The 23,760-nt window shown below is 38.5% G+C and overlaps 2 protein-coding genes and 1 pseudogene across 3 annotated transcripts in view; all 3 read right to left on the reverse strand.

The window, feature by feature from the left end:
• METTL2A (methyltransferase like 2A) overlaps nt 1-321 on the reverse strand; it is a 9,730-nt gene extending 9,409 nt beyond the window's left edge. The window contains exon 1 of the mRNA XM_025047128.1: nt 183-321. Within this exon, the coding sequence (XP_024902896.1) occupies nt 183-287 (105 nt within the window). The 5' untranslated portion in view covers nt 288-321. The remainder of the gene's footprint in view (nt 1-182) is intronic.
• Nucleotides 322-3,990: 3,669 nt separating this feature from the next.
• The window catches only part of EFCAB3 (EF-hand calcium binding domain 3), a 33,143-nt gene continuing 13,373 nt past the window's right edge, over nt 3,991-23,760 (reverse strand). For both annotated transcript variants that reach the window (XM_006912333.1, XM_006912334.1), the window contains 7 exons: nt 19,634-19,777; nt 18,533-18,604; nt 17,300-17,420; nt 10,501-10,694; nt 9,971-10,155; nt 6,748-6,870; nt 3,991-4,465 (listed from right to left, as the gene is read on the reverse strand). In XM_006912333.1, coding sequence (XP_006912395.1) covers nt 4,139-4,465; nt 6,748-6,870; nt 9,971-10,155; nt 10,501-10,694; nt 17,300-17,420; nt 18,533-18,604; nt 19,634-19,777 — 1,166 coding nt within the window. In that variant the 3' untranslated portion in view covers nt 3,991-4,138. The remainder of the gene's footprint in view (nt 4,466-6,747; nt 6,871-9,970; nt 10,156-10,500; nt 10,695-17,299; nt 17,421-18,532; nt 18,605-19,633; nt 19,778-23,760) is intronic.
• LOC112480070 lies at nt 12,347-12,465 on the reverse strand (annotated as a pseudogene).

Below are 23,760 nucleotides of genomic sequence, written 5' to 3' on the forward strand. Positions count from 1 at the left end.
AACGGGACGCAGGGGCTTCACGTTCCAACTGTGGGCAGGGTGAGTCGCTGGCCTAGGAGCACCTCTCCCGTGGGAACCGAGCGCCTCGAGTAGTCGGCGGTCAGGGGCTTCTCGGAGCGCTCCGGGGCGACAGGACAGAGGGCGAGCCGCAGGCCGCGCAAGGGGAAGGGCGGTTACCAGGCATTGTGGTGGAAGATGCGCGCCGGATCGCTCAGGAACCGGGTCCCGAACTGCTGCCTCTTCTCGCCGGCCACAGTGGGCACGCCTTCAGGGTAGGAGCCGGCCATGATACCGGAGCCGGAAATGTCTACCTTTCCGTAACGCGAGAACTTCCTGCGGGGCCACGCCCCCTCCGGAAGGCGCTGGGTCTGGGCGGGAAAAGACGGAGGCGGGGTGGCCCAGGATACCAGTGTCAGTGCGGGGCGCCGTCGCGTGGGGCGCCGACGGGTGGGGCGGGCCCTGAGCTGAGAAGGGTTCTCGCCCCGGAGTTGCTTCTCCTTGAGTAGGCACTGGTGGGCATGCATGCCAGCGAGAAAGTGGGAGACCTTTCATTTGAGCCTTCTTTCAATGCTGTTTCCTTTAGTAAAAACGGGAAAACTTGAGTTTCTTTAAAAATTAAGGATACCTAGTTCCACTGTAGAGCCGATGGCTAGAAGAATTAAGGAAGATAGCACGCAGGGTGAAGAAATAGGGCAATTTTCCAGTTTCTTTAGTCAGCTTTTCATAGTGGGGAAAGCTATGAAATATACATTTTATGATATATATAGATATACATGTATGTGTATGTCTATATATCTATGTATCTCCACACTTTTTCTTGGGTGAAGATATGAAATGCATTACGAGGACATAGTTTACCCATCAAATCAAATGGGATAACAAAGGCTAAGTTTTAAAAAAGTTTATAACCATTTACTTTTTTGAATTATTCATACCTGAGCTTTGCACAGTCAAAATTGTAATGCACACAGTTTGTTATATTAATACATTTCAGTCTTACATTTATAATTTCAATAATTATTACACAATGATTCTTACAAGAATCTAGAAGAAAGTATACTTTTAACATAAAGTAAGGTTGGTTGAGAAGACTTCCAGGAGAAGGGTGACTACTATTTGGAAAAAGAGAAGAAAAGGGTTAATTAGTTATTTGAATAGTGCAATACTAGACTTAGCGGACTAACAACCAGTGTTAATTTACTCTACTGCAAATTTTTTCTGTATGCGAAACTAAGGGGAGTAATGAGAGATTCTATACTCTTCCTAAAAATGCGAGCAACCCCCAAACATTCTCTAATCACAAAGAAAAGTACATGAGTGAATCAAAAAGATAGCGAAGAACTTGCACTTCATTTGATGACAAAATACTTTCGCCATTGTTATCATCTTTTGAAATATTTGAACAAAACCACCTTTCCAAATAATAAATATGAGGATTTTAACTTTTCTCAAGGCCAGCTGCTTGCAGATATGATGGTTGATTTATATTTATTCTTAGCATCTCATTCTCTCATCTACAGGCTTTTTATCCTTCCACACCGAAAGCTGTTAGTGCTCCCAATCAATAGTCCCACTGCTATTTTCTTGTAAAGAGCACACTCTGTCTTCACTTGAAGTTACAGAGTTTCAAAAGGGTCATTTAAAATGTCAAACGACTTGGACCTTATTTATGAACTGTGCTATAGTATCCTAAACGTAACTTTGACATAGTTACCGTGGTTGATCTGTACAACTCACTTTTCTTCATCTTTTAAAGCACCTAAAATAATTTTTCGAAAGAAATTTGGAAGACATGACTGTGGGTCCTCTGTGGTATCAGATTTTACGGCGGACTTCAGCGGGCACTGCGTTTCAGAGGAGCTAAGGGTCCCTCTGCTGGTGAGTAGTGAGAACTCTTCTAGCTCACTGGGTGGCATGGGTTCAAAGGAAGTAAAAGGTTAAGAACTCGCAGTCTGGATTATTGCCTTAGGTGTCAACCTGGGACAGGGGTAGTTAATTGCTTTTCTTTCAGTTCCAATCAGTGGAAATTCTGGTCCCTGTAAGCTTGTGCTCTGGAACTGAAGGGCTAAGTAAGGAAGGCACCCTGGTGTCCTACTTTGCTCTCCTTAAGGTTTCACAGAATCTGGACAGCATTTGTAGCAGCCCTAGACAATTGAATAAGCTGGTTTAACAACTTTAATTTTAAAACAGCTTTTCTGTTTTTTTTTTCTCATTGAAAAATAAGTGTTTATTGTAGAACATTTAGAAGATATAGGTAAGACAAAAGAAAATACTCCATCCTATCCTTAATTTAACCCATTAAACTTTGGTTTATATCCTTCCAGTGCTTTTTCTAATTTATTTCTAGAAATAACTTTTAAGTTATTTAACTTAAACAAACTGCTTTGTGCCCTCCCTTTTACAGCTTCATGAGGTATAATTTACACAGTTCATCCACTTTAAGTATACAGTTTGATGAGTTTTCATAAAAATCTGTATTTGTGTAACCATGATCATACTTAAAGTTTTAGAACTAATCCATAAAGTTCTCTCATAACTCTTAGCAGTTGTAGCCTGCTTTAAAATTTAATAGCTTGTGAATATCATTCTTTTGTTTGAAATATTTCACGTCATTTTAATGACTCTGTTTTGTATAGCTGTATCTTGATTTATTGGACATTTAGGCTATTTTAAGTCTCTTAAAAATTCAGCATGATAAACATCCTTATAACTAAATCATTTTGTACATTCATGATTATTTTTTTAGGAATAATTTCTAGAAGTGGAAGTGCTGAGTCAATGGTTATAATTAGCTCCATTACTAAGCTCTGTGAGGTCAGGGCATTTTATTTGTTTGTTCACAGTTGTATATCTAGATCCTAGAACAGGGTTCAGCACACAGTATGCAACTCAATAAATAATTGGTGAATAAATGGCTGAATACCTTTTCTATATGGTATTCCATCAGACAGATGCCAATTTATGTTACTAATTGTGTGATAATTTATTAGAATTACTGTACATTTTTATTACTCTCCTAGATTTCCAGGACAGATCTACTTAAAAATATTCCATTTTATTACCCCATTGATCCAAGGAAATACTCCAGGAATTCTAATATTTTGGCATCTAAATTATATCTCTTAGATTGCCTGTTACACTAGCAGCCATCCCCCCCACTCCCACCCAACAAAAAAAATCTCTTGTTAAACCATAAATCTTGTTTTTTGGTCAGAAAATATGGTCACTTATTTATAAAGTTAGTTCTTTTCCCCAAAATCATAATATTTGGAGTGGCAAATGTATTCAGAGGGTTTAGAATAGTCAATGTAACACAAAATTACTTCAAGACTGTTTCCTTAAACAGTTTTGGGAACCTTCACTATCTTCATTACTTTTTTCTTGGAATGTTATAATTTTACATAATAAGCCACTCTCCCCATCAATATGGGAGATGTCATTTCCTTTTTCTAAAAAGAAAAAAATGTAGTGGGTGATATGTACTTAAACACAACATAGTAAGTTTTATGTATATTTTTCTACAATAAAACAATTTCAACCCCCAAACTTATAATACATGTGATTCTTTATTAAATGTATTAAAGAACAACAACAACAAGTGTAATGGATGAGATCAGCTATTTTTAAGAGTATTCCAAGAGAATAGTCTGAAGATGTGTGGCTAAGGAGCCTTAGGAACACCCAAATTTAATCAAGATTCCCTGGGGGATGGTATTATTCCTTGAAACTGAAGGTTATTGTCATCCGCTGCCTTTGGCTGCTTTCACAAATAATAAAAAATCTAATGCCACTCACAGTCACATCAACTCTGATGCTTATTGCTGGGAGCGCCCGTAGGAGCTCAAAAGGGCAGCCCTGTGTCTGATAAGTGCCTGCTTTCAGCGTTTCTTTCTGCCCAGGCAGTTTTGAGCCAGGTGGGGGCAGCAGAGTACAGCTGGTTGCTAGGGAAATAACAGAATGGCCTCTACTGGTAAGAATGAGGAAACCGTATTATGACTTAAACTTTTTTACTGGTCAGAATTCAAAAGATGTCAACATTTCTAGTTGCTAAGAATGTACTAGACAAAAGGAAGAAACCATAATTTCGATATCTGTGAAAAAGCAGTTTGCAATGAGCTGCTTAGAAAATGTAGAAATTTCATTGTTGAAATCCTTTGAAACCATTTCGTTGTCTTTTTCTTCTTGTCTCTATGTCGCACTCACTGATATCCGAAGAGGAAGAGAATGAAGGATTGTGAAAGGAATTTCTATTCACATAGGCATCATATAACCTTAAGTCCTTCGGAGAAAGTAATTCTTGGCAAACATTCCAGGACCATGTATAAGTAGAAAAGGTGTCATAAAAGGACTCATTTTTAGTGTCTATTCCAATCAGATCCCCTCGGATCTTCCGCCAGAGGTTTAGCATTTCTTTCCGGTGCTCAAGGGCAATTCCTAAGTTATAGGTATCTGTAGCTCTCTTCACCTGCAGTGAGAGAGCAGAAGTTTACAGTAATTACCTTAAAATGTCTTCGATTTGTGGACTACAATTCTAGACACCCCAAGAGTTATGTTCCCAGGCTACTTGAAAGTAACCAAGTTTATACATTGGGTAGTGCCTCTTGAGGACACGTGAATTAGGAGTTGATTAACAATGAAAATATTGGGTAGTGCCTCTTGAGGACACGTGTATTACTTTGAAATAACGAGATTATAAAAACACAATGGACTAAAACAAAGAGGAAATGTGGGATGGAGATAGGCTCTGGATATAATATGAATGCCAAAGATGCTCTTAGTCCAGCCTAAGGAAGGCAAAGAGAAGATGCTGAGCTGAGTAGGTCCTCGAGGATTTGGTAAAATTGAGGGAATGAGTGGTGATAGGAAGGTATTCCAGAGTGAGGGTACAGCATAAGCACAGGCTCGGAGGCAATAAATATCCTGGAATTGGTGGTGGTGGGGTGGGGGTGTACAGCACTTTGGTATTGCTGAAGTGTCAAGTTAAAAATGGGAAGAAATGATGAAAGCAAGGGAGACAAAGCATTGTCTGCTGTAATCAGGCCCTTAGACTTGGTCTCAGTGAGGCTGGGGAGAGCCTTTTCCTCAGTGGAAATCATAGTGTAAGTGAGCCACTGTTAATGATGGAAGAGAGATAAATCCCTCCGTTGCATGGAGCAGAAAATACAGTTGAAAAATCCTATCATCATTGAGAAGGAAGCATTCTTAAGCTGGACAATGACATAATTAGGTCTTCATGTTAGATCATTAGCAGCTGTGTATAGAATGGGTGGATGGGAGCAGCTACAAGGTAGGGATACAAGGTTGGCAGTTGTTGTCCAGGCTAGACCCAAAGAAGGCCTCAGTTAAGGCAGTAGTGATAGAATGGAGTGAAGAGGACAGATATGAAGAGTCTTCAGGAGAATGAGAGTAGCCAGATTTGGTGATTGGTGGATGTAAGGAGTGAGGAAAATGTATAAGTTAAGGATGGCCTCTGGCCTTCTAGTTTCAGTGACTGGGTACATGGCGGTATCAACTGAGATACAGCTTCTTAGCCCTTGGGGACAGCTGGTGCTCTAGGCTGGAGGCCTCAGGATATAAGTAGTCTCCATTTAATCCAGTGTGAAGACATGCCTTGAAACAGAGGACAGGAGCCCATTCCTTAGCATTCTTGTGTCATGTAGCACTGACCACCTGTAGCTCTACTTATAACTACTGCTCATTTCCTTCTCCATGTTTTCCACCCTTACTCTAAACTCACTGAGGGTAGGAATTGTATTTTTTTTCTCTGTGGTATCTCCTAATCCCAGAACTTTTGTTAACACTGGATAAATATTTACTGAACAAATGAGTGGATGAGTATATATGAGAAGAGCAGTAGGATGAGACTACAAAACTAGAAAATATCAAGACTTAAGGAATGAACATTCAGGAAAGAGGGAGGAAAGAACACAGAGCTACAAGGAGAATTGAAGATGCAGTATTGTAAAGGCCAAGGAGGTAGCAAATGACAAGGAGAGCTTGATCATTAGTGTCAAATGCAGAAGAGAGGTGACTTAAAATAAATACACCCCAATCTGTCTCTGTTAAGTACAAAAGTTGCTAAGAAGTCAGGACACAAAAGTAGATAGGCAGCATAGAATTTTAGTTAAAAATGTGGATTCTGGAGGCATACTGCCCATGTTTATAATTCTGGCTCTCTTACTTCCTAGCCGTGTGCCTTCAGGCAAGTCACTTAACCTCTCTATGCATATCTTTAAAATGATAAGGAATGATAACAGTGCCTACTTCCAGTAATTGTTGTGATAAGTCCAATGATAAATGAATTAGTACCTGTAGAGCACTTGTAGAGCACAGTGCCTGGCACCTAGGAAGCTCACTTAAACCATTATTATTATTAATTTTTTGGCTGCTATAATAAAGATGCTTTCACTCATCATGATTGCAAGAGTGCACCGCTCACTGTGACTGTTGGTTTAGTACCTTAACTAGTTGCTATTTCCAGCATGAAACAAATGAATGTCTCAGAAATAATGCTGGGTATGGCTCTCCGTAGGTGATTAGCAGGATGAATTATTACAGTTAACATTTGAGTCTATTTGATTATAGAGCAAGAAACGTCATTATGATGGGTAAAAATGAGAAATGATTTTGTCTTATTTTAAAGACAGAGAGCAGGGAAAAAAACCCTTGGTGTTATGGTTGTACCACTGAAGTCGGAAATATTTTTTTCAGTGCTTTCTGGGAAGGCCTTCAACAGTGAGTACTCACGTGCGGTTTGATAGTAGCTGCTTCAGTCACTGTCCAGTTTTGCTTTTTCTTGAGTATTTGGTCAATGGCGAGGATTTCAGGTGGATAGCATGAGGCAGGGTCAATAGGCTTTATATTTGCTGCCTTTATGCACATTTAAGAAAGAAGATGAGTGATACATTTTAGTTTGAATTGTACAACAAAGACAATAAACAGAAGTATATCGTATTGTGAAAGCATTTGTATATTATTTATAAGGTTATTGCTAATCTACTTGTCAGTTGTTTGGGGCACGTGGTATTGTCTCATGTGTAAATGGGCATTTAGCCAATTCTCTTTCATAATGATAAAGCTTACTTAGAAGTATAGACCGGAGGATGGTTTATGTGTGGAATGGAGATGGGTAGTAGAGAGGAGCCAAATCCCTCCTCACGCAAACTTCCGAAGCCATCACAAAGCACTGAAAATGAGCGTGCCCCCCAGAGTACAACCTATATTACTTCCAGACTTCAACCTATATTACTTCCAGACTTCTCATGGGAACCAGCCATCTGTTTTCCCTGTTTCTGGGCTGCTGAACAATGCTGATGGAAATTGTGTAAATATGCTGATTGCTTTTTTTGAAAATGTTTATTACCTAATTTCATCTAGGTCCTCAGTATCATTTGACATTACTTTTTAAAAAACATTTAAAAAATATTTTCAATTACACTTGATATACAATGTTATATTAGTTTCAGGTGTACAATATAGTGAGTAGACATTTATATGCCTTATAAAGTTAAGCCCCGTTAATAAGTCTAGTACCCATTGGACACCGTACATAATGACATTACTTTTCTTCATTCACTGTGAACTCTCTTACAGTCATCATAGTGACTGCTGGAAAACCAGACCTTCCAACCCCTTCAGCTAATGATCTTGTCATTTGAAGGTTATGTAATATGAATTCCTTTAACTCTTCTTTTTACTTTAGGATTTCTCCATCCTTTAACCGATTTTTAGCTCCTTTCCTCTTATATGTGAGTTTTTCTTAATTTTCAAAGCCAAAGTTTCTCCCTGTGTCTTTATTTATTTGCCTCTTGGACTTTATGCCTTCAATTTTCCTCTTTCCAGGGCCAACTTCATGGGCGTGTGACCAATGCAATTACACAGGACCTTGAACTTAGAAGGGCCCTGAATATGGCTTAATGTTCTGCTGTTGCTGTCTTTATATACCTAATTATTTCTGGGCAAGGGGCCTACATTTTCATTTTGCACTGGGCCCTGCAAATTATGGAGTCAGTACTGCTCTTTTCCTATTCAGTTTCTCTTTTCCTTAAGCAGTGGTTTCCAGCTTTGGCATGTTGGCACTTTAAAAAATACTGAGGCCTGGGCCCCATTCTCAGAGACCTGATTTAATTGGATAGGGCTGTGGCCTGGGTGTGAGGTTGTTTTTAAAAGCACTCCTGTGGTGATCCTATTATGCAGCCAAAATTGAGAACCACAGCTCTAAGGGTCCTTCCTCCTGGCTACAAGTGTGCTCAAGTTGCCCATCCTGAAACAATTTTTTCTAGATTCTGATTCTACATCAAGCTATAATTCCACATTTCTCTTTCTTAACAGTTAAATTTTTTGTAAGAGGAGTTGATTTCCTTTTTTTTTTTTTGGTCTGCTTTATTAGTTTTTGGAGATGCATGATAAAAATCTCCCACTGTGATTCTGGATTTGCCTATTCATTTAGCAATTATCCTTACATTGTGTAAAAATGAGAAATATTAAGGCATGCATAATATCTTAAAAAGTCTCAAGTTAATTCTTATAATTTTGTTAATTTGTTAATTATAATCTTATCTGTTAATTTGCTAGTTGCACACAGGTTCAGAATAGTTATATCTTCCTGATGATTTTTAAAAATCTTTAAATAGCATCTTTATTTTTAGTTGTTTTCCTTAAGTTTTACTTTCCCCATACTAATATATTGATGCCAGCTTATTGTGATTTGTATTTGCCTGATATATCTTTTTCTGTCTCTTTACCTTTAAGCTTTCTGTGCCATATTTTAGGTGTGTCTCCCTTAAAGAACATATATCTAAATATCAAAATCTTTATATTTTAGTTGGAGAGATTGACAATAAACAGATAAGCATCCCAGGTGGAGGGTTCAATGTTGGGAAATAAATTTAAAAAGGAATAAATATCCTCTATTTCCATTTTGTCAGTGATATTTGCGTGTGGGTTTGACTTCATCTGGAGAGATAAAGACAAAGTCTTAACTTGTAGTCATTTATGATTGTGATAACTACCCTTTTAATTTTTTTTTAAATTTTATTGTGGTAAGAACTCTTAATAGGATATCTACACTCTTAACTTTTTTAGTGTACAGTACAGCATTGTTAACTATATACACAATGTTGTATAATAGATCTCTAGAACTTATTCACCTTGCATAATTGAGACTTTATGCCCATTGGTTAGCAATTCCCCATTTTTTCTCTCTTCTTCAGCATCTGGGACTCTTAAACCCTAGAGGGACATTTAGGGATTTCCTAGTGATGTGAATAACACATGGACCTCTGGAACCCAGACATTCCCCACAGAATGGGCTGGTCTCCAGTCATATCTCGATCTTGTTTCTCAGGCTGGGAGGACTGTGACAAACCTGGGGTAAGGCCAGAGCTTCCTGAGAAATATCCGGAAACTAGGGCATATTTGCCTGAGACCTTAAAACTCATGATGACAAAGTGTACCTTGGGAGAGGGGAAAATAGATTAGAGGCAACAGACCTAGAAGCAGGGTCAGAAGGTGCTTCTGGGACTATAAATGGGGTTCTAGTCCAAGGGCAGGATGGCCCCTCCATCACAACATTGCTCCACTGGACTGTGGACCTGGTCCTCTCATCCCAGGGCAACTGGCCTGACTACAACCTAGAGCCAGTTGAAGGAAACCAAAATACAGCTTCTGGTCCCTGACTTGATGAGAGAGCACTCAGAGGAAGGATCAGGTGTTTTTTTTTTTAATTCCTATATTCCCTACTCCCAACTCCAAGTTTAGGATTGTATTTGGGATTGTATTTTTCAGTAAGATTAACTATTTGTTGAAATTAAATGAAATATTTATACCTGGGCTTTAATTTAGGAATATGTCTGGTTTGAAATATAATGAATGAAAATATTTGTCATTAAAAAGCATATTATTAGTTCTAAGTTAGAACTTAAAAACGTAAGTATTTAAATTAAGTGATGTGACATAATCTAAATCTCACCTGTGTTTTCCAATCTCTTTTTTGGAAAAAATAGTCCTCAAAGAAATTCAGAGGCTCCTTTCTCCTTAGCATTTCTAATTTCTGTATGTCTTTGAATGGCTTTCCCATCACCACCCCATCCACATTAGGAAACAATGGAAAGATAGGTATTTTTGAATATGGGTTATCTGAAGGAGGATTGCATCCTAAAAAGATAAAAATGGCATTGCAAATAATATAAGAAGAAATTCACAGAAAAGACCTATAGTGGTGCCTATTTTGCTCTTTGTCTAGTCTTCTCAGTACCATAACCCTCCTTCTTCACTCTCCTCTGCCCACCCCCCACCCTCCAGACTCTTAGCTTCATCTAGGTGTCTAAGGATTCAGGTAACATATACATTTGCTTTCAAATGATATCTGAGTGACAGAGACTAGTTACTTGGCATAGGCTGTGGTCCTGCTCTTACAGCACTTGGCCTCCAGTGTTTATTTCTGATGAGTAATATACAAATAAATCCTTTACAACTGTGGGGAAAGGACAAATGACTTACTCTTGAATGCTTCAAGAAATTTAAATATATCCTTTTCTTTCATTATTGCACTCCGGGCGGCGTTAGCAAAGGCGGTGGTGCTTGAGGTCAGAGGTGTGCACATGTCTGACCTAAATCTCCTTTTTCCATAATCCATAGCATAGGGACTCCACAATATTCCTGGGTTGGTGTCCTGGAATTTTCTTCGGAAATAGCTAAAAACAACAACAACAAGTAATCCAGAATTGGATAAAAAGTGCTATAGTTCTACTGAAAAAGTGCCCGAGTGTTAGACAAATAGGAAAAAAAGTTGCAAGTTATATATGCTGAACATTTTAAATTTAATTTGTATATTTATTCACTATTACTTATTGAATGCCTGCTTCTGTGACATTTATAGAACACCTACTGATAGTTGCCACAGGCCATTTGACCTTTTTATATATCTGGTGCCTGGGTTTTGGCTTCCTTCTTTGTCTCCAAGACCTTCCAGTCTTGTTTAGGAAAATACCTATTAATTATGATTATTGACAAACCCTTAAGTGGTACCAGCTTGAATATGAACATTAATCATGGCTACTATTATATTACTTTTTGCTGGGTTTTAAAATGCAACTTTTTTTTTTTAAATTAAAAAATTCTCACTGCAAAGAATTTGGAAAGTCGAGAAAATTATAAAGAAGAAAATACTATCCACAGTAAATCACTGTTGAATGCAATTCTTTGCTATCTTTGTGTGTGCATGTGTGTGAGTGCACATACATGTATGAATAGATCTAGGAGATATATTACTATGCATTTTAGGTTATAGATTCTTTAAGGATGCACAAACTGAAGGCATTAATAAAATTTAAGAATAATACAATGAAAACAAAAAAAGAATAAGCATAGCATGCTATATATGATAAGGGACTCTAATTCACAGTACAAACATTCCCAAAGGTATAAACATCTGATTTAAAAACATGCGCCCCTTAAATATCAATGACAGACCAGATTCCTCGCTGCTGCAGGAATGGTGCACTTTTCTTTGCAGCTGTGGTGGGGATCTGGTTGCTCACTAAGGTGGAAGGACTTGTTTCTCACCACTCTGGTGTAGTTGGGGCTTCAGTACCGATGTGGAAGACCTTACTTCTCAGTGTGCTGGGCAGAGGAACGGAGCTTCTTACTGTCCCAGAGAACCAGATGCAGGACCTTGCTTCTCATTATTACGCATGCAGGATTCTTTCTATTCCAGCAACAAGAGGCTTCACTTCTCTCTGGGATGGTGACAGGCAACCTTTCTTTTCCTCTCAGGAAGAGGGAAAGAACTCATTCTAAATGTTGGGGCTGAAGCCCTGATTAGGTAGGAGCTGTGCTGATACTGTTCTGATTGGAGTCTGGCTTATAATCAGACATGTCCTTCCCTAGCCTTGAACCTAACCATCCATAATGTTCTCACTCACCTCTGAAAATAATGTAATGCTTGTTTCTCTGAGTGTAATTTAATTCCTACCAGGTCCTTCAAGGCTCATCTTTCTTTTCCCTAAACATGTTCTCTGTATATTCTAAGGCTTTGGGTGTGGTCCTCAAGCCAGTAGCACAAGGAAAGAACTTGTTAGAAGTACAAATTCTTGGGCCTCACATAAACCTACTGAATCAGAAACCCTGGGGCCCAGCAATGTGGTTTAATAACCACTCTAGGTGATCCTGATGCATGCTCAGGTTTGAGAGCTGCTGCTCTGCAGTCTCCCCTTCCTTGAAACTCTACTGTTTGTTTGATGATTATATACCAGGTGATATTTATAACTAATGGTTTCCTTTCCTCCCTCCTTCTCTCCTTCCCCACCTCCCTCCCATCTGTTTTAATTTTTTTTAATTTTTATTTGTTTTATAGCACCTGGTCTTCCTATGTGGTCTCCTATCCAAGTACTAACCAGGCCTGACCCTGCTTAGCTTCCGAGATTAGACGGGATTGGGTGTGTTCAGGGTAGCATGGCTGTAGACACAGATTTTCTTTGAATATGTCTTGATTTTTGGATGTCTATTCATGTTTAAGAGAGTAAGCACTCTTTAAAGCTAAGTGGAAGCTCTTTGGTGTGACGAGTCTTATTGAGTGGCAACTTCATTGACAATTGGTTGGAAGTTTGTTTCATCAAGGGACCTTTTTACCTGTGAGTATCTGTCAATTTCCCTGGAGAGGGACCCTCTGATATTTTACCTGAGTGATTCAGGTCTAGCTGTCAACACACTGGGGCCTAGGGAAAGGGAAGGTGGCTGGTGGGGGTCTCACCATTTAGTAAGTGGACTTTCATGTAATCTCATTATTATTATGATACCCTCATCTCCAGTTACATCTGATACCCCTGAGTCCAAACCAAAAGATTGTCTGGACTCAGGGGTATCAGGTACAGGTTGTACCTGAAGAGGTACAGTCTCTTCAGAAAGTTAATTGCCAGGGCAGTCACTTGGTTGTGGGGGTTAGGGAGAGGAATCTAAGGGTCGACCTGCTTCTCATGCTACTTTGAAGCAGTCTTTCTGTTTGGGGCTCCCACTGCACGCCCCACCTTCGGAGGATCCTGGTGTCTCGATTCCTGAGCCTGCCAGAGTTATGCAGTGGGAAGTGGCTTCTTGACCTTCTCCACCGCAGGTTCAAGTTTCAGCTTCTGCTCTCACTAGCCAGTAAGCAGTCATCCATTTCCTTCTCAGCTTCCAAAACTAAGTTGCTATGTCTTGTCAGCTGTTCTCCTTGTTTTTGTGGGTTTATTCCATCAAAAATACTTTTACTATTATTTTTGGTGTAATTTCAGAAAAGAGAAAAGGTAAAAACGTGCATTATTCTAATATGTTTTACTTGACTGCTATTTTTTAACCCTCTAAAATTTGGCTTTCTTCTCATCATCCTTTTGTAATCGGAGGTCACTTATGATTTCTTAACTGCTAAATCTAATATTCTATCCATTCAGTCTTCATTGTACCTGGCCTCGCTTTAGCATTTAATACTTGTGGAAAGTCTTTTTTTTTTTGAAAATTTCTCTGTGGCCCTGGCTACTTGACTGCACACTATTCTGGTTCTCAACTACTATGTTTCCTTTGCCAACTCCTCTATTTCCTCCCATTCCATAAATATGGGAATTCCTTATGGTTCCATGATCAGTCCTCCCTCTCGCTCCCTCCTTCCTTCCCTCTCTGCTCTTTCTTCATTTCATTCAGATTCATGGCTTAGGTTATTTCCTCTATATTAACAATTTCTAAGTCTATATCTATACCCCAATTTTTCTTTTATGTTTTATGTATACATTTCAAGCTTATCGTGGGACACTTCCACTTAGCTTCCACTCTCATTTGAAATATTGCTTGTCTAAAAATCTTCCCCTTATCCTCCTGTCCACTCTACTATAATCTTCCTACTTATTAGTTCCTAGTCATTCAGACTCAAATGCTGCTATTTATGTTTTTTGTGGGGAAGTTTCCCTGGTCTTTAATGGAGTGCAGGCTGGGTGCGGGCCAGGGGTGCTCCCATTTATCTTGACCCACCTTTTTCTACTTTAAAACCTCAAATCTTGGGTTTTGTGGGCTTCTTTCACTTCCTCTACTTTCGAATCTCTTTCTCCTCTTGCCAGAGCTATTTCTCTCATATCCTCACATGTTCCTTGGCCATCAGCCTGTCTTTATAATAGACTTTTCTACCTACCACTTAAAGGTTAAACTTCCTTCACACCTTTATCAAAGTTTTTCTCCCCCACTGCTCCCCTCCTCCAGCACTTTGAATGGCTCCTCACTGCTTAGAGGAAAACTTAGAGTAGATTTTCTGTAATCTAGATCTAGTGTGCACTTCCACCTTCATCATCTACTGTTTTTCTTCACAAACCTCATGCTCTAGCCAAATACCTGCTCATTGTTCTGTAATATCAAATGCAGTCTGTTTTTTAAATCTTTTTCTCAAGCACTTTCTGGTTAGGCTACTGAATCAGATACTTAATAGCTGTATGACCTTGGGAAAGTCAGTTAAATTTCATAATTACTAAGAACCTACTATGTTCCATGATTTCTGTGATATGTGGGGAAAATGATGAATAAGCTTGACATGGTCCCTGTCCTTTCAGAGCTCACAATTCAATGGAAAAGACTGCCAATTAAACATGTAATTTCAACAATGCAATATGCTATAAGGAAAGAGAAGCAATTAGGAGGTGAACCTGACCCAGGCTTGGGGGTTGGGGAAGGCCTCTCAGAGGGAGCGACTCCTAACTGGTTGCTAAAGGATAAGAAGGAGTTGACTAAGGATAGATAGGAATAGTAGGTTGAATTGTGTTTCCCAAAAAGATATGTCCACGTTCTAACGCCATGCTTCTAAATGTGGCCTTATTTGGAAATAGGGCCTTTGCAGATGTAATTAAATGAAGGCTCTTGAAATGAGAGCATACTGGATTTAGAGTGGGCCCTAAATCCAGTGACTAGTATCTTTACAAGAGAAAGGAGAGGGAGATTTGAGACACACAGGAAAGAAGGCCATGTGAAAATGGAGGCAGAGATATGAGTTTTGCTGCCACAAGCCAAGGAATGCCAAGAGCTACCAAAAGTTGAAAGACGCAGGAAGGAGTCTCCCTTAGAGATGTAGGAGGGAGTATGGCTCTACTGATACCTCGATTTAAGACTTCTGACCTCCAGAACTATGAGAGAATATTTTTTGTTGTTTTAAGCCACCAACCTTGTGGTAATTTTTTTTATGGCAGTTCTAGGAAACTGATACAAGAGGGGAGAGAATGTTCCAGGCACATACTTGGAGGTTAGGGACCATGGAGTAGTTGAGGACCTTAACCAAATTTAGTATGTGATGTGATACGGGAAGTTACAAAGTGAGACTTGAGAGTTAAGCAAAGATATGTCATGAAGACCTTGAAAATATCATGTTAACTTGGAACTTTTTCAGAGGGACATGAGAGGTTCTTATAGGGATTTTAGCAGGCAACTGATATGACTAGATTTGTACTTGGTATTGTAAGCACTCGATAAATATTTTCTAACTGAATGTTAGATTATTCTGGATGCAATGGGGAAAATGGGTAGAGATGGCAAGAATGGAGGTAGAGAGACAAGGTAGGGGGATACTGAAGTAATTCAATTGTAAGGAGGCAGTGACCTATACTAGGGCAGCTTTTGTGGGGACAGAGACAAGTGCATGGATTTGAGGCATGTTTAGGACGTAAAACAGACAGGATTTCATGATTGGTTAGATGTGGGAGTAGCTGTGGATGATAGTAGGCCTTTGGCTCAGGTAACTGGATAAACACAGTGAGATGGTAGAACCATTTGCTGAGATTTCGATCCCAGTGGAAAAACTAGTTGAAGTGGGGGTGGGGGGAAGGATGTGAATTTTGTTTTGGTATTTTGGGTTTGCGGTACCTATGGGAATGTCCAATAGATGGAAACTCCATTAGTGGGGGATCCGGGCTGAATATACAGCCTGATCTTCTCTATGCCTTATTCTCCTTGCCTGTAAATGGATATTGGAACACAGAGTTGAAGTATAGATTAAATAAAATAATTCAACAAGTATTTGCTGAGTGCCGCTAGACATTGAGAATATAACTGAATAAAACAGACAAAAAATAATCCCTGCTCTAATGGAGCTTATATTCTAGCGTGAGAAAACATAATAGACAAAATAAATGAATTATATAGTGTATTGGAAGGTGATAACTAGTATGAAGAAAAATAAAGCAGACAAGGGGAGATAGGTAGTGGTAGGAGGGTTGCAGTTTTAAATTAGGGTGGTCAAAGAAGGCCATACTGAGAAGATGACATTTGAACAAAGACCTGAAGGTGGTGAGATAGTGAGTCATGGTGAAATCTGGGAAAATAATGTTCCAGATAGAGGGAACAGCAAATGCAAGGGCCTTGAGCGGGGAACATTATGGTATACTGGAGAAACAGCAAGGAGGTCAGCCCGGCTTGAGCAGAGTAACAGGAGATGCAGTCAAAGAGGTCAAAGGTAAGTGCAAATCACATAGAGGGCCAATAACTCATGTAAAGACCTGGCTTGTACTCTGAGGGAAATGGGAGGGTTTTGAAGGTTTTGAACAGAGGAATAACATGATCTGACAATGTTTTAAAAGCATCATTGGTGCTGTAGGAGTCGATGAGTCAGCTAAACAGAGAGAGTGTTGAGTGGACTGTGTGGCGGGCAAGACAGAGGATGGGAAATCGAAAAGAGCAAGTAGGAAGATGATGATCCAGGGAAAAGCTAATGTGTGTCAAGTGCTTACTCAGACCTTTGCAATTAGTAAATGCTTGAGAAATGGTATAATCAACTATAAGATTACCTACCAAATTCTACCACTGTCTAGTCCAGGACCCACTTTCTCAGGAAACTAATAAATGGTCTCTGCCACTCATTTGACAATTAATTATGTAATATACTTTGTATTATTTCATTTCTGCATACTTATTTAGTTATCTACATATTAGTTAGCTAGTATGGTAGTTCCTGCATGAATGGGAGTGTCTTGTTTCAAACTAGATATCCAAGCCCACCAAAAATCATCCTTGGAAAAGTCTTATCCCTCCAGGATTCTTTAGCCTAGGGTAGAAGAGGCTGAACTTTCTTAGCCATCTTAGGCCTTCAGTGGGGCCCCAAGATGGCCTGAGGTCAGCCATGCAATTTCAGAGCGAGACAGTACTGTGGAGATGAGGAAGAAAGTCTCTTGTGTGGCACTTGAGCATTTGCCCATGTACCTTCTTCTTTGTTTTGGAACAGACTCTGTGAAGTAGGATGTTAGTGAGAGGTTACTGCCTTGTTAATATCCTTACAATTTTTGCTCCTTTCTCTGTCACTTACCTTACTATTTCCATTATAGCCTTTTTGGGTAAGGCTGAAGTCTCTACAAGCTTTGATAGGATTTCAAACAACAGGATTCCTGGGTTGCCAGCTAAATCTAAACATGTCTTCTTTTCTGGAACTATGAAAGACAGAAAAGATTCAAAATGCCTTCTGAAAAAACCATCTATCAAAAAAAGTACTAAACTGACAGTATTTTTTATTATATTTATAATACCAAGTCAAGAACTAGAGAAGTATAGAAAAATATTCAAAATTTGTTCTATTGTAGAAAGGTAGAAAGGTCATTTTTATTACTGAACAGACAAAATAATCATGGAATTTAAAAAACAGTTTTAGTTCAATGACTTCTAAGTAAATATAGTAATACTTTTAACATAAACATGAATTATATGTTAAAGACTACTGTCCTGTTCTTCCAGTTAAAGGAGTTGTTGTTAAACATATCTCTGGTTTGCAGGCAAACCCTTGTTACTACAGTGTTACTCGAAGCAGTAACTTCTCTTTATCCTAATGATAGTTCATAGCCTATGAATGGGTGAAACTTAAGAGACAGGAAACTGATCAGTGGATGCCAGATCCTGAGAAGTGGGGAGGAAATTCATTGTAAAGAGGCACAAACTTTTTGGTTGATGGAAATGTTCTATATTTCATGTGTGGTGGTGGCTAAATGTCTGTCAAAACTTATCAGACTCTATACCTAAAAAGTGAACATTTTACTGTATGAAATTAGACCTTAAAAAAACCTGACTTCAAAGTAAAGAAGTCCTCATATTTAAAAACCTAAAACAAAACAAAGCAAAACAAAACGACTATATACAGTATCTGGAATTTGAAATGTATTTATCCTAGATAACATATGAATAGCATTAGATTTTCCAAGCCAGCATATTAAACTCATAAACAAACCATTATAGGACTAATAAAAATATTTCAAGTTTACCTTCACAATAATTATAACCTTATGTAAGAACATGCTCTCTAACCTCCAACACACTCTCTAGTCCTTACACAGAGGGCAGAGGCTTCTCCTGCAGGACCCGATGCATTTAAATTAAAATTCTAAAACTGTATCAATTTGCTTAGCAAATATTGTTTTGGAAAAGCAGTACAAAAGTTGATCATAGTCCAGAGTACACAATCTTGATTTGTTTCCCGATTGGAGGCCTAAATGAATAATATTTACTATGTAATTAATGCAACTGCCATCTATTCATTAATGTCTCTACTTACCCACCGTCTTCAGGAAGCGGTTCTTATCTGTCAGCACCTTTATAAAGTCTGAGAAATTCACCTTCCCATCTCCTGCAACAGAAATCTAAGGCTCAGAACAAGGATATAAGATATATTTAAAATATCAGATTATATGTTAAATATAAAAATTAAAACACTGTGGATCATTTGATACTTAAAATCAGAGCATATTAGGTCTGGAGATACTCTCAGGTAAGCACTGGGCTTCCTGAAGTGGTCTTAGCATCATTACACCAGTCACCCAGAGCCTGCAGAAGCAATGCTGGGGTAAAAACATCAAAAATGAGGCTCCCAGCCACTGTAGTCATATCCACTCACTTCTTTCCTAGAGATCTGCCAGTTTTATAAGGAATCCAACCCTGCCTTCTCCATACCACTAATATTTCTATTATTGTAACATAGTCAAGTTATACCCCATTTCCTCTATTATTCAAGGATAGTGAGTGCTATTAGAGTCGTGTGTGTGTTTCAATGAAAGAATAGGAAAATAAGGCAGGGTTAATGGAAACAAGTGATGACTTAATTAACTGGTAACATTGACTCACACGGGGCACTGGCAATTGGGTGGGGAGAGGTGAGAGGAGATAATATGTTGAACATATATTTTATACAACATACCAGCTTGGGTTACTAATCTCTGTCAGTATATTCAAAGAAAACATCTATATGCTTTAAAAATATCAACTAAAATGTTGTGGCATTTAAAATTCAGTATAGGTGGGGTCTAATGATGGAAGGAAGGTTTGTACTAATTTGATTCGCATAGAAACAAAGGGTTTAGATTTCCTTGGTGACATGTCATTTTGTTATGTACATCATGACAGGTAATCTGAATTTGATATTGAAATGTGGCAGTCACTTTTAGTTTCCACACAGGATTTTTCGCAGTCTATTTTGTAGCATTAAAATGATTTCATAACTTGTACCCATACCTCACTGGTATCCTTAAACAGAAACATAAATATGTACTTTTGGCAAATAAGTGAGGTTTATTTCTCATGTTTATATAATTCCTGAGAAAAAAGTATATATTCATAAAAAGATTTTATGAGAAAAATAATGATAAGTCAAAGTACTCACGATCAATATCAGCACATTTTAATTCATTATAGACATCATGTTTGGTAAGATTCATTCCCAGCCTGGCTAAAGTGCACATCATTCCATGTAAATCAATAGAGCCAGTTTTATCCTTGCTAAAGAAGTCGTAGGCATGTTGGAAGGCTGGAGAAATGGGATTAAGTTAGTCAAGACAGTTATTTAAGAATAAATACATATTCTACTGGAACCAGGACCGACAATACAATTGACTGGAGATCATGTTATGAAAAAGTATTGAGAAAAATATGAGTACTTAATAGACATTTCTTAAGGACAATGTCCTTCCATGAGATTTGAACTGGAATAAATTGGTGGAAACCCACATATGTAGGTGAAATGACCTTTGCAAGATGTCTACACTTTAATTGCTGGAACCTGTGAACATATTACTTTACATGACAAAAGGGATTTTGCAGATGCAATTAAAATAGATTATCGTGGATTATCTGAGAGGGCCCAATCTAATCACAGGGTCTCTGATGCATTTACAAGCAAGAGAGATGTGGCAGGAGAAGTGAGACAGAGTCAAAGCATGAGAAGGACTTGACCCACTGTTGATGGAGAGGGCAATGTGATGTGGAGGACAGACAGCCTTACGTGACTGAGAGAGGTTCCTGGCTGACGACCAGCAAGGAAATGGAGACCTCAGCCCTACAACCACAGGAACTGAATTTCAAACACCTGAACAAGCTCGGAAGCAGATTCGCCTCCAGAGGCTCCAGATAAGAGGCCAGGCTGGCCAACACCTTCATTTTAGCCTTAAGGCCTGGAGAAGAGGGACCAGGCAGCCCACCTTCAGACCTATAAAACTGCAGGGTCTTATGTTTTGTACAGACTCAAAGTTTTCTCAAAGAAATTCTCAAGGCATTAACTGGGACAAAAATTAACATATATTTTCAAAAATTAGCAAATGAAGAAATAGACCGAGAACAATGTGTATCCCAAATAGCACCAGAATAAAACATTTCTTATTACATTCAAGTGATAGCATCTCTGTGTACAACAGTGATTAATCCTATAGAGATAATGGTATGTGCCTTTTAATTGTGTCAAGGTTAACATCTTTCCCCCTTGATAAAAGGCAGGCCTTTCTAGGCCTGGAACCATCTCTGACTTGTTTCTATTTTTTTCCCAGTACTTCTAGCATGTAGTAGGCATTCATGCATTAATACAACTTAATCAACAAATATTTATTGCATGTCTTCTATGTGCCAGGTGCTGCTCTAGGTACCTAGGATAAATTAGTGCACTAAAACCCCCAAAGATTTCTGCCCTTATATGAATGTAATAAATAGGTAAATTAGATAACATGTTAGAAGGTGGTAAGTGCTATGGAAAAATGAAAGAGTAACGTAGGGTCAGGGGATTGAGAGTTTCAGGGATTGAGGGATAGTTTCCTAGTATTAAATAAGATTTAAGCCAAGACTTGAATAAAGTGAGGGAGTGGATATCTGGGAGAAGAGAGAGAAGAGCTAGAGCAAAGGCCTTAAGAGGAATGGACCTGGTAGGTTCCAGGAATAGCAAGGCTGTGAGTGTGGCTGGAGTAGAGTGAGTAAGGGGAGTAGGAGAAGTTAGAGAGGTAATGTGTGAATAGGCATGGTTATGTTTTAAAATTTAAGTTTTATGTCAGATTGATTTTAAATATAGTTGCAAAGAAACACAGAGAATTCTTGTAGATCCCTCCCCCAGTTTTCCCTGTCAACATCTTACATTCCTACGGTTTGTCTGTTATATCTAAGAAGCCAGTGGTGATATAGTACTATTAACTAAACTGCAGACACTATTCAGATTTCACTAGATTTTTCCTAATGCTCTTTTTCAGTTCCAGAATCCTATCCAGGATTTCATAGTACATTTAGTTGTCATGTCTTTTTAACTTCTCTGTAACAATGGTTCAGACTTTCCTCGTTTTTGATGACTTTGGCAGTTTTGAGGAATATTATTCAGGTATTTCGTAGAAGTCCCTCAATTTGTTTTTTTTTTCTGATGTTTTTCTCATGGTTAGCCTGAGATTATAGATTTGGGGGAGGAAGAGCACAGAAGTGAAGTGCCATTCTCACTGTTTATATCAAGGCTACATACTATCAACATGACTTGTCACTGATGACATTAACTATGATTACCTGGCCAAAGCAGTGTTTGTCAGGTTTCTCCACTGTGAAGTTACTTCCCTTCTTTTCCTTATTCTACTTAAGGGACAGAGGGCTTGGGGGCAGGGGAATTAAGCTCCACTTCCTGGAGGAGGTAACATCTACATACATTATTTGGAAATCTTTTGTAAGAGATTTGTCTCATCATTTTTTTATACCCAATCTTTCATTTATTTTATCAGTATGGACTTAGAGATATTTATTTTATACTTTGAGTTACAATCCAATACTTTTTTCTACTTATTTTTCTTGCTCAAATTGTTCTAGCTTTGGTGGTTGTGAGCTCTTTCCAGTTGGCTTCTTTATCCTTTTGACAGGTTCCTGTCCTTTTGTTTTTTGAGTACTTCCTTACTTTCTGTCATTACAAGATATCCCAGGTTCATCTTGTGTATTCCCTGCCCAAGCCCTAGAATCAGCCATTTATCCAAGGAACTCTGGTTATTGTATAGGAAACTGACACTGGAAGTCAAGATCTGGGTGTTTGTTTCTACAGGGGTATCAATGCATCTAAGTCTTCTTAGTGGACAGAAATAGGAAATAAATGCATGTATACTACCCATGTATACACGCATATCTCTAATTATTTCTTGATCTATCCATCTGTGTTCACATTAAGATAAACATGAGTTCACACTGATGTCTCAGACCCTAATCCAGTACCACTAGTTTACTTTAGCCTTCTCCCCTTGTTTATCTATAACTTCCCACTCCCACAGTGAGAAACCTGGCTCCCACCATCCATTTACTTATTTATTTAATCCTAGGATACATGTACAACAGTTTCAGAATTGTTAATCTATACCTCTATGAGAAACAACTGTACTAAGTAGAGTACATTACTTATCTACAATTCCTTTTCTGTTCAGTTTTACAGTTTCTAGTCAAAATGCCCTTTTCAAAGTTACTTAGTTCAGCTCCTCCCTTTTTTGCACCTGACTTATGTTTTAACATCAGTGTGGCTACTGCTAGAAAAACAGACTTTTGTAAGGATTTGGGTAGAAGTAGGGAGATTAATACCAGGTAGGAGTCTATTGTGGGTGAGCAATAATAGTGCCTCAGACCAGGGTTGTAGCAGTGGAGGTGGTAAGAACTGACTGACTTCTAGATATATTTTAAATGTAGAGTCAATGAGATTTCCTGATGGATTTGGAGGTAGGTTAAGAGAGAAGAGTCAAGAATGATGCCAAAGTTTTTTCTAGAACAAGTAGAGAATGAAATATCATTTGAGATGGGGAAGACTATGGGTAGAGCAAGTTTTAGGAGTAAGTGGCAGAGGGAAGCGTGGGGAGTTCTTGTTTAATGGGTATGGAGGTTCAGTTTGGGAAGATGTAAAAGTTCTAGAGGTGGATGGTGGTGATGGTTATAGAACAATGTGAATAAATTGAATGCCACTGACCTGTATGTATATTTAAAAATGATTATAATTTTAAGTTTTATGTAACATATATTTTACCACAATAAAAAAGAATAAGTGGAAGTTACTGGGAGTTCGGTTTTTGACATGTTGAGTTTAAGGTGTCCACTAGACATATAATTGGAGATGTTGAATAGCCAGTTAGATATAAGTCTGGAGTTGGGGAAACAGGCCCAGACTGGACATATACTTTTGGGAATTGTTTGCATATAGATGGTATTTAAAGCCTAAGACAAGATAAGACCACTACATGTGTGAGTGGGATAAAGTAGAGAAGAGGATCAAGGACTAGGCTCTGGGGTACTCTAGCATTAAGAGGAATCAGGAAAAGGGGAGAAACTAGGAAAAGAGACTGAGAAGGAGTGACATCTCTTTTGAAGAATCTTCTTACAAAGAAGAGCAAAGAAATTGTGTAGTGGCTGGAGGGGAAGATAAGGTCATGATATTTTTTTTAAAGGGAAATAACAGCAAGTTTGTATAATAATAGAAATGATATAACAGAGAATGAAAAGAAATTGGTGTTGGAGACTGGTGGGATACTT

This window comes from Pteropus alecto, unplaced genomic scaffold (assembly GCF_000325575.1).
Source record: "Pteropus alecto unplaced genomic scaffold, ASM32557v1 scaffold134, whole genome shotgun sequence".
NCBI classification, from domain to species: Eukaryota; Metazoa; Chordata; class Mammalia; order Chiroptera; family Pteropodidae; genus Pteropus; species Pteropus alecto.